This window comes from Lycium barbarum, chromosome 12, assembly GCF_019175385.1.
Source record: "Lycium barbarum isolate Lr01 chromosome 12, ASM1917538v2, whole genome shotgun sequence".
Lineage (NCBI taxonomy): Eukaryota > Viridiplantae > Streptophyta > Magnoliopsida > Solanales > Solanaceae > Lycium > Lycium barbarum.
This window is the reverse complement of record NC_083348.1, coordinates 105233910-105247717: the sequence shown is the minus strand read 5'-3', so window position 1 is coordinate 105247717 and position 13808 is coordinate 105233910. Positions and strand designations below refer to the sequence as shown.

General features: G+C 36.4%; 1 protein-coding gene across 5 annotated transcripts; it reads left to right on the top strand.

Moving 5' to 3' along the window:
* Nucleotides 1-312: 312 nt before the first annotated feature.
* Nucleotides 313-13703, top strand: LOC132625198 (uncharacterized). Of its 5 annotated transcripts, none has more exons than XM_060340028.1 (20): nt 313-328; nt 572-731; nt 1054-1384; nt 2638-2883; nt 3026-3216; nt 3299-3467; nt 4059-4196; nt 4275-4452; nt 4601-4746; nt 4830-5006; nt 5107-5217; nt 6877-6996; nt 7094-7250; nt 7777-7940; nt 8054-8140; nt 9399-9727; nt 10074-10131; nt 10330-10469; nt 11750-12023; nt 12989-13703. In XM_060340028.1, exons 3-20 carry the CDS (start codon nt 1061-1063, stop codon nt 13319-13321), a joined length of 3342 nt encoding a protein of 1113 aa, XP_060196011.1. In that variant the 5' UTR covers nt 313-328; nt 572-731; nt 1054-1060; the 3' UTR covers nt 13322-13703. The 5 variants fall into 5 exon arrangements, with proteins under 5 accessions (XP_060196011.1, XP_060196012.1, XP_060196008.1 ...); XM_060340027.1 differs by lacking the exon at nt 313-328 and adding an exon at nt 342-495; XM_060340029.1 differs by lacking the exon at nt 313-328 and having other exon boundaries at nt 338-731; nt 11774-12023.
* The last annotated feature ends 105 nt before the right edge of the window (nt 13704-13808 follow it).

Here is a 13808-nt window from a genome sequence, read left to right as displayed (position 1 = left end):
GTAATAGCAAAAAAAATCTAACTTGTTAAGACTAAGACTCAAATCAGCGGTAAGAGAAACATTACAATTTAAAGAATTAAATACATGACGCAAATAAAATTTATATTTTTTATACAAATCTATAGCATCCGCTCTACAAATACTTCTAAAAATACCCTCAAATAACAAATTATAACAACGTTAAATGTAAATAACAACCCAAAAATAGTCAAGTTTGATATCCAATAAGTGAAAAGTACTATCCACCAAATTAAGATGATCCACCAAATTAAGATGAGAAGAGTATCAAGACAACACAAAATAAAGTTCCCAGGACAGGACGAAAATGGTAAAACATCACAAACTAACAGACTTGAAATGATAATAATCACTCAATTGTTTGCTTTTTAAACACTTTCCAATTTGATCTCCACTTTCTTTTCTTATCCCTTTCCATTTTTCTTTCTGTGTTTTAAATCTTTTTCCCTCTCTCCCGATCTACGCTGACAAGATCTGGTGAGCTCATCTTTCTTGTACATGAAATAAATGAAGTACAATTAATTCCTTATTGCCTTGAGTTTTGTCATTTCAGATTTCAGTTCAGAGTAGTTACACTGAGACACACGCCTTTCCTAAAATTGGGTTTCATTCCCTTTTTTTTTTGGAAAGGCATTATGGAGTAGATAAAGCACACTTTTTGGTCTCAAGATTGTAAAAAGTACGGTTCTTGTTGCTATTAGATCTCTAATCAGGTACACCTTTATGCCCCTCCTATTTTTTTCTTCTTTGTACTGTAGAAAGCTTCAATGCACATAACCTGTTTGTTGAAAGTTCCCAAAGATAAAAAAAAACCCAGGACCCATTTCCATTTTTCACTTTTTGGGTGAAAGATCTATGTAACGAGCGTTTTTGGACCTTGAAAATATTTTGAAGATAAATTTTCAAAATCTGATAAAATTTCATGGCCAAATAGATATTTGAAGATAATTTTTCATAATCTGATCCAAAATCAATAGCCAAACGCTAGCTAAGTTTTCTGGCAAGTTTGCTAATTTATTAGGTGGGTCATTGAAGGAGCAAGATGAAGTGGATGGGCGGAAGCGTTAGCCAAAACATGGAAGGTTGTAGAGCGAAAATCAGAGTGGTTGCGTTGGTTTTACTTGCTATATGTATAGGTCTAGCTGGTCTTTATAGCATGATAAAACCTATATCTAATGGTTGTACCATGACATACATGTACCCTACTTACATTCCCATACCTATACCAAAAAATGTATCTTCCACAAAGTACGGACTACATCTATACCATGAAGGATGGAGAAAGATTGATTTCAACGATCATCTTAAGATGCTTAGTGGGGTTCCTGTTCTTTTTATCCCCGGCAATGGTGGAAGCTACAAACAGGCAAGTTTCTTATTTATGTCCTAAAATCTTTCAGAATAGTATTGCCATCATATGTCTCTCTTTATTGTCTCAAATCTTCCATATGGGAATGTCTTAGTGCATTACCAATTCCAAATAGATTATGTGTGCATGTCGTCATGACAGATGAGCGTATACAGAACGTAGGATGTTGATGAAAGCACAGAAAAAGTCTTATATCCTTGGAACTGTTTTCTATATTCTTTTGGCACTCTAAAAGCATAACACAAGTTTCGTTTGGTTAATGTATGCTAACACTATATAAGTACTATAAAAAGTAATTCTAGTTGTGTTAGGGACAACAAAAGTGATATGAAAAGGTTATATTTGTTTGCTCTGTAACTACATGATATTAAACCGGTCAGAGGTAGTATTAATTATGAAGTCTAAGTAAATGGTATTTATGTGAACCAATTGAATATTCTTGGTTTACGTACGATGGTACAAGTAAAAGATTATAATAATTCCTTTTCTGGTGGGGGCTTACATCAATCAATTGATACTAAGGTAAGCACCAAAATTGCTTAATAGCCAAAATGAACACGGCGTTTCAATTTCATCTGCCATTCCAGTTATCATAAAATAACTTATATTTATTCAAATAATCTTATCTTACCAATTTAAAACTTAAAGTGAATTAAGACATAAATAAATTTGCATTTGAATCAATTTGGAATTAAGAATCTTGCAATAATCAACTTCTTTCAAGTGTGAACAGATTTAAAGGCATTTAAGTTTTTTTAACAGAATAAGTGTTGATACCAAACATACCAACGACATACTATCAGTTTTCAGCACTTCTACCCCAAAACGTAACTGCTAATTAACCAACTTCAGCACTTAATAGAGCTTTTAAGACTTAATGTCTGCTACATTCAATCAACTAAGCCAAACGGGTTCTAAGCCAAGAGCTTCTCAAGGACTGTATTTTTGGAAATCAAGTTGTTTCAATCGGGCAACTTGCTGTCTTCTATCCATTTTAAACAAACCTGGTTCGGAACCATCTCTTTTAATAGCGTAATAAAAAGTTTACTTGGTGCGACAACTGTTGATTGATTGACTTATTCTAGAGAAAGTGGTGTGGAGGTTGCACTCGTGCTATTAGCTAGAGGTTGTTTACTAACTGCTTGTTATGTGAATGTATGTGGCATCATAATATGAGTGCATGGTATGTTAATGAATTAGCTGTTCTTGTTTTTGGCTTTGTTCCTAATCCTTTTCAAATGCTTTTACAGGTGAGATCTGTGGCTGCAGAATCTGATAGGGCTTATCAAGGAGGTCCTCTTGAACGCAGTTTTTACCAAGAAGCCTCTCTAAGTCTCCGAGAGGGAGTAGATTCTGATGTCACCAGCGCTCATTTACCCTATCAATATACATCCATGCTTGACTGGTTTGCTGTGGATCTTGAAGGTGAACATTCTGCAATGGATGGTCGAATTCTTGAAGAACACACAGAATATGTTGTATATGCCATTCACAGGGTATACCTTTTCTTACTCAAGTAAAATAGCTCCTTATTGACATTTGACTGATGCAATGTCTATGTGTAGGACATTTGACTGTCCCATTTTATGCCTTGTAATTTTCATGTCTGTGTTTCTATTTACATCTTCCTGCCACTAGATTTTGGATCACTATAAGGAGTCCCACGATGCACGAGTTAAGGAAGGTGCTGCTGTGTCTAGGAGTCCTCCGAGAAGTGTGATATTAGTTGGTCATTCCATGGGTGGTTTTGTTGCTAGAGCTGCGATTGTCCACCCACATTTGAGGATATCTGCTGTTGAAACCGTTCTGACACTTTCTTCTCCACACCAGTAAGTTGCTTTACTCCTGGAAGCTATTATGTGGTTACACTGATGCTATAAAATAACTATTTCTTTGTGATGCCTTTCCCAGATCACCTCCTCTGGCTCTGCAGCCATCTCTTGGTCAGTACTATGCACGAGTAAATTACGCATGGAGGAAAGGATACGAGGTCCAAACTTCTCGATCAGGGCATTTGTCCGATCCACCGCTCTCTCATGTTGTTGTTGTCTCCATTTCGGGTGGTTATCATGATTACCAGGTACTTGTTCTATTTGCTTATACATGTTCAAGTATATGCAGAAGTTTGAAAATCTGAACTATAGTTGGCAACTAATAACTTAAGGCTTATAACCGATATCATGTCTTTTCCCTTCTTTCTTTTCCTAGCAATTCCAGTAGGAAGCCTCAATTCTCCTCTTCAATCAAAGTACTTTTGAAGTGAATGATTGTTAGTTACTTTTAGAGGAAGCTGGATAAACATAATATTTTTATGTTCAGGGGTTTAACTTTGTAACTGTCATGCTATTGCTGTTGAATGCACCGCTCTGTTAGCGAGTAGGGGGAAGTAGCTCTACAGCTTTGTCTCCATCTTGCTCACTGTTCGTTTACAGCAGTTTTTTTCTTTTAATGTTCTTGGTTTGCCTACCTTCACTTCGAGTTCTCCTTTGCCTTTGTCTCTGTATAACAGTTATACTTTCTTTCAATGGCCAGACCCTATCGCCGGCTTCTATCTGTGTACTTTGTTCTTTGGCTGTTTTACTTTCTCTCGCCCCATCAATTCCCCTTCATATCAGCTAACAACTATGCATTGCTTCACTAAATATTTAGCTTTTATAACTTTTCATTTTAGGTCCGATCAAAGCTACAATCACTTGATGGTATTGTGCCTCCTACCCATGGCTTTATGATTAGTAGCACAGGCGTGAAAAATGTGTGGTTATCAATGGAGCACCAGGTTATCCTGTGGTGTAATCAGCTCGTTGTCCAAGTAAGTCATAATTTATTTAAGAGTCTCCAGTTAAATTTGTAGTCAAATAGCTTTGAATTTCAATATCAACTTTTTCAGGTATCACATACTCTTCTTAGTCTGATAGACCAGGAGACTGGTCAACCTGTATCTGATGTTCAAAAAAGGCTGGCAATCTTCACAAAAATTCTTCACAGTGGAATACCTCCAAATTTTGATTGGTTAAAGCAGCCACAGCTGCCTCATATACCAATTGAGAATGGAGAAACTGAATCTGGTATTCTCAATTCAATTCTCTGTATCTACAGTATTAAAAGGGATGATCCTTATACAGTGTTTAAAGTATATGAAAATGCATTTCCATGCTAAACGTGTTCTTGTATATGGCACCAATTTGTTGTTCTAAAAGGTGAATTGTGGTGCAGGATCGCAGACACACAGAATGTATGCTTGCCCTAGTAACATCCATTGGAGTGATGATGCACTCGAAAGAGATTTATACATCGAGACAACCACAGTTACGGTTTTAGCAATGGACGGGAGAAGGCGGTGGTTGGACATTGAGAAGTTGGTCAGCTTCCTTTTATCGTTTTATAAAAAGTTTACTTGATGCTGTATGTCCAGTTTATAACTTTATCTTACTTGCATACTCAGGGGTCTAATGGCAAAAACCATTTTGTTTTTGTTACAAATCTTTCTCCATGTTCCGGTGTACGATTGCACCTTTGGCCCGAGAAAGGAACTTCAGTTTCCAATTTGCCGATTAATAAACGGGTTTTAGAAGTTACATCGAAGATGGTGCAAATTCCATCTGGACCAGCTCCGAAGCAGGTACTTGGTCGCGTCCACTGTCAGCCAAATGCTCTAAAATGAGATGTTATATGAGCTAGTTTAATTGAAATGCTTCTTAAAGGTGTTGCTTTTGCAATAGGTTGAACCAGGTACTCAGACTGAGCAGGCACCTCCTTCTGCTGTGTTTTGGCTGCACCCAGAGGATATGCGTGGCTTCAAATTTCTGACCATTTCAGTGGCACCTCGCCTGGTACTTGTTCACAGGGTTTCTCAAATATGCTTTAGCTTCTGTTTAGTCATGATACCTAGTTTCTTTGGAGTTCTTTGTAATAATTTGTATCTGCTAGATGTTATTACCCGTTAAATCTTTAATAATTCAATATAGGACTTTAGTTTCTGTACTTTATAAATAAAAGATAAACGACCTTCACTTGCTTGTGCCATGTTAAGCAGCCTAAGATTTCAGTTTCCAGTGTCCTCTCTGAAATGCTAAGCAAACCTTTAGTTTTTCCTCTCCAGAAACGTCTGTCAGTATCTTCTTCTTTCTTTCCTGACCACATTCATACATCCTGTTTTGCCATCTGTCTATACAGCATGGAATTCTCTCCTCACACCAAAAAATAGTAAAGAAAGATGTTTAAAGCTTTCTGGTTGTTCTCACTGTTTTGAAGCCAATTTCTATTGCATTCATTTCCATGAGAGGTTAAACAATATGGAAACAAGTACCTTCCATATAAGTGTAACAGTGATGTATACAAGGTACCTTTCTTTCAGTTCAACTCCTCTGCATTCTACAGCGCATGGTTGCTTCCTTCATTAAACTTGATGGCATAGATGAGTCGTTAAACAATATGGAAACAAGTATCCTGAGCTATGAAGCCAACCTGCAATGCAATAAGAGATTATTAGTGTTCTTTTCAAAATCCTTGCACATGCAACCCCAACTAACATATAGCCTCCTCCTCTTTCTTACATGATTAAATGAGAGGTTTTTATTGAAAATAATAAAGATTTTACTATATAGTGCCATAAAAAAAATTGAAATGCTTCAGAAGTTCCATGGTGTTGCAGTTCATACTTTTCCTTTTGCCTGTTTGTTGTTGAGCCCCCGGAATTGGTTACTGACTAATAGTAGGATCTTCTGTTTTTTGTTGTTTTCTGATTTTTAAACCAGTCTTCTAGTTTTAATGATGCTTGTTACATCATTTATCAAGGTAAAAAGAAACTAGAAGGTTCTTTTGCAAATACAGAGACCAAATTTTCATTGGGATCACCACATCGAACAATTATTTGGTGTATAATCTTCTATGAGTGGTTGACGAAGCATTAACTTTCTGACCTGTATAGCTCATATGGCTTCAAAAATATTTGTTTGAGTAATTGCTTTTAGCTGGAGGTACTCATTGAAATGTTGTTTGTGCTTCATTTTTTAATCGTTCTTGAGGAAAATATTTTATGTAAATACATTCACTATCATTTGTCTGTCCATGGTCATGACTCATGAGTCATTACTCGCTAGATTTATCCTCACTAGTCTATCGACTTCAATATTTTTGACTGACGTTTTCTAATCACCTTGGTAGTGGGGCAGACACTGCAGAGAGCCGCATATTAAAATTTTGAAATGGATGTAGAGTAAGGGGTTGGGGCAGTTAGGATCTGTTGGGAGAACCTCTTATTTCTCAATGTGTTATAAATAGAAATCACATCTTTCTTCTGCCTTTGATGGTAGAGTTGCTGACAGATCCTCTTTGCAGTAATTTATATATATTCATGAGTTTTTGTAGTGCCACAGTGCAAATTTGTTCTTGGAATAAACTTTTAGATGGAAACTTCTGTTTTCCTGTGTCGAGTTTTAATTGCGGTTAGATCCTGGATTTTCATCTCATGACAACTTTATGATCTTCAGGCTCTGTCAGGAAGACCTCCACCAGCCACTTCCATGGGAGTTGGGCAATTTTTCAAACCAGAGGATGGGGAAACAGTCTTATCTTCTGGGTCATTGATTGGGTCCATGTTTTCTTTAAAGGTTTGTGTAGGGTGGATCTTACTTAACTAGAGTGGGTGAAAAAAAGTTTGAATTATATCTACCTTTTAATACGTTATTTTTCGGTTCTATTTTGCAGGAGATGATGTTGAATGAGGATCATCCTCTTGCACTCAATCTGACATTCTCTGTTAGCTTGGGCCTCATGCCTGTGACATTATCTGTCAAAACAACTGGTTGTGGAATAAGAAAGTCAGAGTTCACTGATGATGAACCTGGAGAGATGGAAATTGACAGTAAGGGTTTCTTCTATTTAACAAAATAAAGCGTCTTCTACTGTTTCTGTTAATCAGTAAAGCATTTTGTACTATTTTACTTGGTATTGTGTTACTTGCCAGCATCTTCCACCAATCCCTCCAAATTCCCATAAATTTTGGTGGAATTGATGTTTGAGGAATTTCTTGGAGGGAATTTGAAGTGTGAGTTCCACATCCCTTTGGCTAAGTAAATGCAATACCAATGTAAGAAGGTTTATGTTTTCTCACCTCCCTTTAACTGCTATTCAATCTGCCCCATCAAAGGGACTTTTAAATAGAAGTTGTTGTATAATAGCAATAACTGGAAAATCACTTGTATCAGGTGCACTTTTAACTTGCCACCTTCATATATAATTGCAGAAAAAGTAACCAAGTCAAAAGCAATTCTTTAGTTTATTCAGCTGAGTTTTAACCTTATCGACTGAATGTTTCATATAGAAGATTGAATGTCTCAGTTATTGTTATTTATTTGTGCTGCTAATGTAACTTATTCTTTTCGATGTAGGGCTGTGCAAACTTCGCTGTTTCCCTCCTGTAGCACTTGCTTGGGATGCCACATCTGGTCTTCATATTTTTCCTAATTTGTTCTTAGAAACAATTCTTGTTGATTCCTCTCCAGCACTCTGGACTTCCAGTCTAGGGTCAGAAAAGACCAATGTTTTGTTGCTGGTATTATAACAGACCCGTTAGTTTCTTGTTCGGTTAGAAAGTTGAAAGACTGCTGCTTTGTTTCTTTAGCTCTTTCATGACTTTGTTTTAATATTTTTCCATCTTATGTGCAGATTGATCCACATTGTTCGTACAAAACAAGTATTGGTGTTAATGTAACCGCTGCAGCTAAAAGATTTTTGCTTTTATATTTCTCAGAGGTGAATGCAATTTTAAACCCGTCTCATAGGGTATCTGGAGGTTTTGTATACCATGCAGTCTGAGACTTTTCTTTTCATGTGTATATTTCTTACATTTCATTTGCGACTTAGCTTCAAACCGTTATAGAATTCTGATGGTGGCACAGAATCTCCAATTTGATTGTGATGCCCAACAATTCTAATATTTCATATTTAAGAGATTCTTCCATGTTCCATTAAGTTGGGATACCTTCTACCATTATACCTTAGAAGATTAGTCCTCAACATTTCACAATTCTTGCTGTTTGAGCTATTTATAACTCGTTATCTGTCCGAAACAAGTTGGGGTCGGCTATATGAATCATCAATATTTCCATTTAAATTCTACTCATGTGATCATCATACCAAATAAAAGGAAATTAAGTTAGATATATATAATAACGGTTATAATAGCAAAAATATTAGAAACTCTCTAACAAGACTAAATCTTGTTCCCCACCAGTAGATATCACCTATATGGATCTTTTTCTTCCATTGTACCCTATCTTTTTGCTAAGTTTGTATTGATATCAAGAAAATGTAGGTCTTTCGAGAGAACTTCCTTTGCTGTGATTTCAGGTCTAGCTCATCCCCTTTTAACACCATCTCTCACCATGGTTTACACCTATGGACTGGTCCATCTGTCGGTCGATGCAGGACATGACCACCATCTCAATCGATCTTCTGTTATTTTATCCTCAATGCGTGCTACTTGCACTTTCTGACAAATGTCGTCAATTTTAATCTCATCTAATCTTGTATGACCCCTTCTTAGCATTCACATTTCTGCATTACTCATCTTGTGGATATATCGACTTTGGTTTCCCAACATTCACTACCATATAACATTGCTGGTCTTATAACTATTTTGTAGAACTAACCTTTCACTTTACTAGGCATCCTTCGATCACATAACACCAGTAACACTTCTCCATTTCAACCATCCAATTTTAATTCGATGAGTAACATCTTCATCTATCATTCCATTCTCTTGAAACAAAGAGCCTAAATATCTAAGTTGTTTGCATGGTTCCTGACTAATATATCAAAATATCATCAATGGTTCAGTTTCCTTGTGTCCCTTCTTTTGTAGTGTATCAGGTTTGTTCTTTATTTGGATGTCTGTAGTTCTTATAATTGTTGCTGATCTTTTTACTATGCTCCTTTGTCTAGTTATTGCTTCTTTGTTCATTTTCTGATTATTGCGTTCATTGTTATTTGCTGTCATGGGCCTGTGCAGATTACTGGTTTTGCAATTGCTGTTGTCTTTTTTGCTTTAATGCGGCAAGCACGGCAATGGGAGCTTGACCTGCCTATACCTTCACTCCTTTCAGCTGTGGAATCAAATTTGCGGATTCCGTTGCCCTTTCTATGTTTGGCCCTGCTACCTATCTTATTTGCTCTAGTGCTTTCCTGCCTCATTTCTCTACCCCTTCCTCCAGCCATAAGCTTCATCATTGTCTCAACAATCTGTTACTTTTGTGCAAATGGAGTGGTGGTTGTGCTGGTATCAGCCTCCCAATTGTTATTCTACGTTAGTGCATCTTTACATGTATTCATCAAGAAACGGTTAGTTCCTCTTTTGAATATATATACCATATCTGTGTTATTAAAGATTTTCATACAAGTGACTGGTATCATTTATTAGTCAAGTCATAGATCAAGGTTGCATGTGCTGGTGAAATTTAGTCTTAATCTTAAGAGCAATTTCTAATTCCCCTACTCCCTGCCCACCTCCCATAAACAGTTAAAATACATTCATGTAAGGGGCGTGTTGCGGATTTAAATAAATAAAAGTGATTACTCTCTAACATTTTAAACTTTTTCTTAAGGTAGTCACATAATTCAACAGATACCTTTATGAATGCAAGAAATCCAATACCAACTGCGCTAACGACAATATAATCTCTTGCAGGTCGCAAACACGGGATCATAACTTCTCTTCTCTTTTCACTGCTTTCCTGTCATCCAAGGTTAGTTTATTTGCGACTTTGTAACTTGCAAAAGCCTAAGTTTATAAAAGGCTGGCTTTTTACTTATATTTCAGAAATAAAATTGGATGTGTATCCTGCATTCCTGGTCCTCTAATCTTAGTGGTTGTCAAATTCCTGATTTAATTAAATTTTTGTCGATGTGCTTATTTTTTATATAAGTTTTCATTATTGAAACAGGTAGTCAGGATCATAAGATTCAAGCCATTATTTGTTATGACACTTGTCTCTTTGACCCTAGTGTGCTTCGCTCATCCAGCATTGGGTCTTCTTTTGTTGGTCCTTTCTCATGCTGTGTGTTGCCACAATGCCCTGTCCAGGTACATTGCAAAGTAGTGCCATTTCTCCACTTTCTGCGGTCTTGTGCTGCGTATTAATTTGACTGGGTTTTCCAGAAATGAAATTACTATTCAGTTGGAGCTGTTGGTAGAACTGAGGGCCATTTCCTGACCATTGATATTTTGGCCCTCCTGTCTAGACCAAAGTTTTTTGCCGTATCCAATATTATGTGCTGATTCCTAACCGTATTTAGACCTTCTCAGAACCATTGAATAGATAAAATATTTGACCACAAGTCATTGAATTCAATAAATAATGAATTAAAAATAATTGCTTCTTCCTTTTGTTTATTTTGAGGGGGCAGCGGTTGTGGGAGAAGTGACTTTTCACATCAAAATTGATACTAGGAGCAAATGTGACAAGGAAATTGATCAAAGCTGAAGGCAACCAAACAAAAAGCCATGAAGTGCCAGTTGGTTGGAGTAAAAAAAATGAAGTGAAAAAAAAGAAAAAATCAATTACTTTGACCTCCTCTATTTAGCAAAACTTAATAGACCTCCCATCTAGTCTGGGAAATATCATAGACCTCCCCTCGGTAATGATTAAAGTTAGTTGCATTGATTTCTGACTTACTTTTACCAAAATAGCCCCATTGTGTAATAAATCTTAGGCAACTTCACCTAATTGGTTTTAGAAGAGCTAATAAGAATAAAAATGAATTTCATAGTATTATTAAGCTAAACTAGTTAAGCTTGAAAGCAGCAATTCGCCTCCAGTAATAAAACTTATCCAAATTTCTCTTTTTATCTCCCATAGGTTTTAGGTAAATGCAATAATGTTGGTGGCAAAATATTGGACAGAAAGCTTATCATTGCTTATGAGGCCCTAAAACGCTAGGGAAAGTCTTGTAAGGAAAAGTCTGTAATTACTTAACTGTAAAAAGGTGGTGGGGTGGGGGAAGGTGAAATATAAAACTAGAGTGGAGGTTTAATATAGTTCACAAACTATAGGGTAGGTCCAATAAGTTCCACTAGACCAGAGAGGTGGTCTAAGTAATTCACCCCTGGAAAGAAAAGGATAAGGGGAAAAAAGAGAAAGTACTTAGGAATAATGAGACATATATTCAAAATGAAAATTGGAAAACACAAATTCTATGCTTGTAGTGCATTTTCTGAGTACATTTATTTTCATAAATGAAATATGCAGCATTACTCATCACTTTTATTCTACAATGTTTATTTAGTTTTTTGGCTCTGCTAATAATTTGATATTTTGTTATGACAAAGGTAGTCTAAAACCAGTTCTTCTTGTCTGTAAACAGTTTTTTGATGGCTTCATTTCGCAGCCATACCCAGACTAAAGAGTTAATAGAATCTGGGAACGGAAGTGAGAGTGGATTGGAGCAGTTCATACCCCAGTATGATGGTGAGATCAACAAGCATTATCCTCAGAAGGAGAGTAATACCAAGAGTCTGGACTCAGTAAAAAGCTATGGTGATACCCAATTAGAGATCTTCAATCATCGGCATGGCTTGCTTGTATTGCACTTTCTTGCAACGCTTATGTTTGTCCCTTCACTTATAGCATGGATCCAGGTATTTCTTTTCTTCCTTTATGACCAAAACGATTTTACTGCCTTGTGTACATTTTTTTGTCAGTTTGGAACTTCATTACATTGCACTGATAGCTTGATAAAGCAAATGTTCTCATAGTCTTTTTGATAAAGTAATATACGCTATTAATGTTTGGGCTAAAAACATGCCAGTATACAAGCTACCAAAATACAGAAAACCTACAAAATGAGATGGTTTTCTACGAATGATACCTATCTTCTATTCGTAAAGGAATCTTATGGGTGCGCCAAAATGGAATAAGGGATATGATATTGCTCGTCAACTGAACAAAATTTATCTCGACGCCCTCAAAAGCTCTCATTGTAAAGTGAAGTAATTAAGAAGAGGCACTTGTAACTTATAATTTAGATGACACTTAAATCTGAGATATTTAATTCTCTCTTAGCTTCAATGGCTTGATGAAGATTAGCTAGAATCTGGGAGCTAAGACGGAGGTTTGGTGAATATAATTTTGGCCAACATATAATATATGATGAATTTCATTAATACGATCATAATGAATTTCATTGATAGCAATTGTACTGTCAGATTGAACTATATAGATATGTTCTTTCCACAAAACTCAATCATCTGAAGTTGTTATTTTGCTTAGTCGTGTGATAAAACTGTACCTTGAATCGCAATGTTCCCCATCCAAAAAAAGAAAATACAAAAAAGAAAACTTGCCACCACAAAAAATAAAAAAGAAAAACCCACACCAGAGAAAGGAAAGATATATACAGAAAAGGAAAGAAAAGAATGATTACCAGATATAGTTGGAGGAAGAACAATTAAAGTCCTTGTTACTTTTCTCCCTCCTCTCATCTCGTGCGTTGTAATCTCAAAGGTAGTCAGAATCGTTCGTCTCATGTTCATTATTTAGTATCCACTCGAAATGATTGGAAGTAGCATAACATTTCTCTTTTTTGGTGTTTGCTTGCACACAGAGAATGGGGATCAGTCAGAGCTTGCCGTGGTTCTTGGATTCTGTACTTTGTATAGGTGTTTTGCTGCATGGTGTATGTGACTCAAAGCCGGAGTTCAACTTCTTCTTATTTCCTTTTCCAGGCATCAGAAGATGGGAGATAAACCTGAGCTTTGCCTATCTTCTTGCTGGATACTATTCCTATATTTGTGGTTTAGCCTTGGCTCCTTACAAAACATTTTATCCCATGGCTGCCATTGGGGTTATTTCATGTGCTTTTAGGATCATAGAGAAGAGAAGTAGGGAAAAGGGGGAAATGTACCATCATCGTAGGAAACACTCTCATAAACACTAAAGAAAATATTCTTATGGATTCAAACAGAACCCTCTCGTGTACGATATTGCCACGTGCAGAATGTTCTGCTAGATCTACTAATTGACCTGGCTTTGATGCCTCAATTTTGAAGATTTCTTATATGCCTTGCTGGATGTGTAATGTTACCACCTTCATTTGCGAAGAGTAGAAAGCTGTTTAGAACAACTTGTACGGAGTATTCACGTCTTTTATCAGCATGTGATTCAATTATTTTCCCATCAGGTTGTGTCTGTAGGTTGGTCTGGCTGGGTTCTTTATTGTCCTCCTTTATTTCACCACCAGCTTTGATGTGATTCAATCATCATATTTTATCGCAGATATGTAATATACAGTTCATAAAATTCAAGAGATTTTTGTTTCAGTCTGATTTTATCTATAACACGCTCACTTCAGTCAACATTGTCATTTTGCCAGTTTATACCGCGACGGATTTACTATGTAGCAGAACCTAGTAACTTTCACTTAG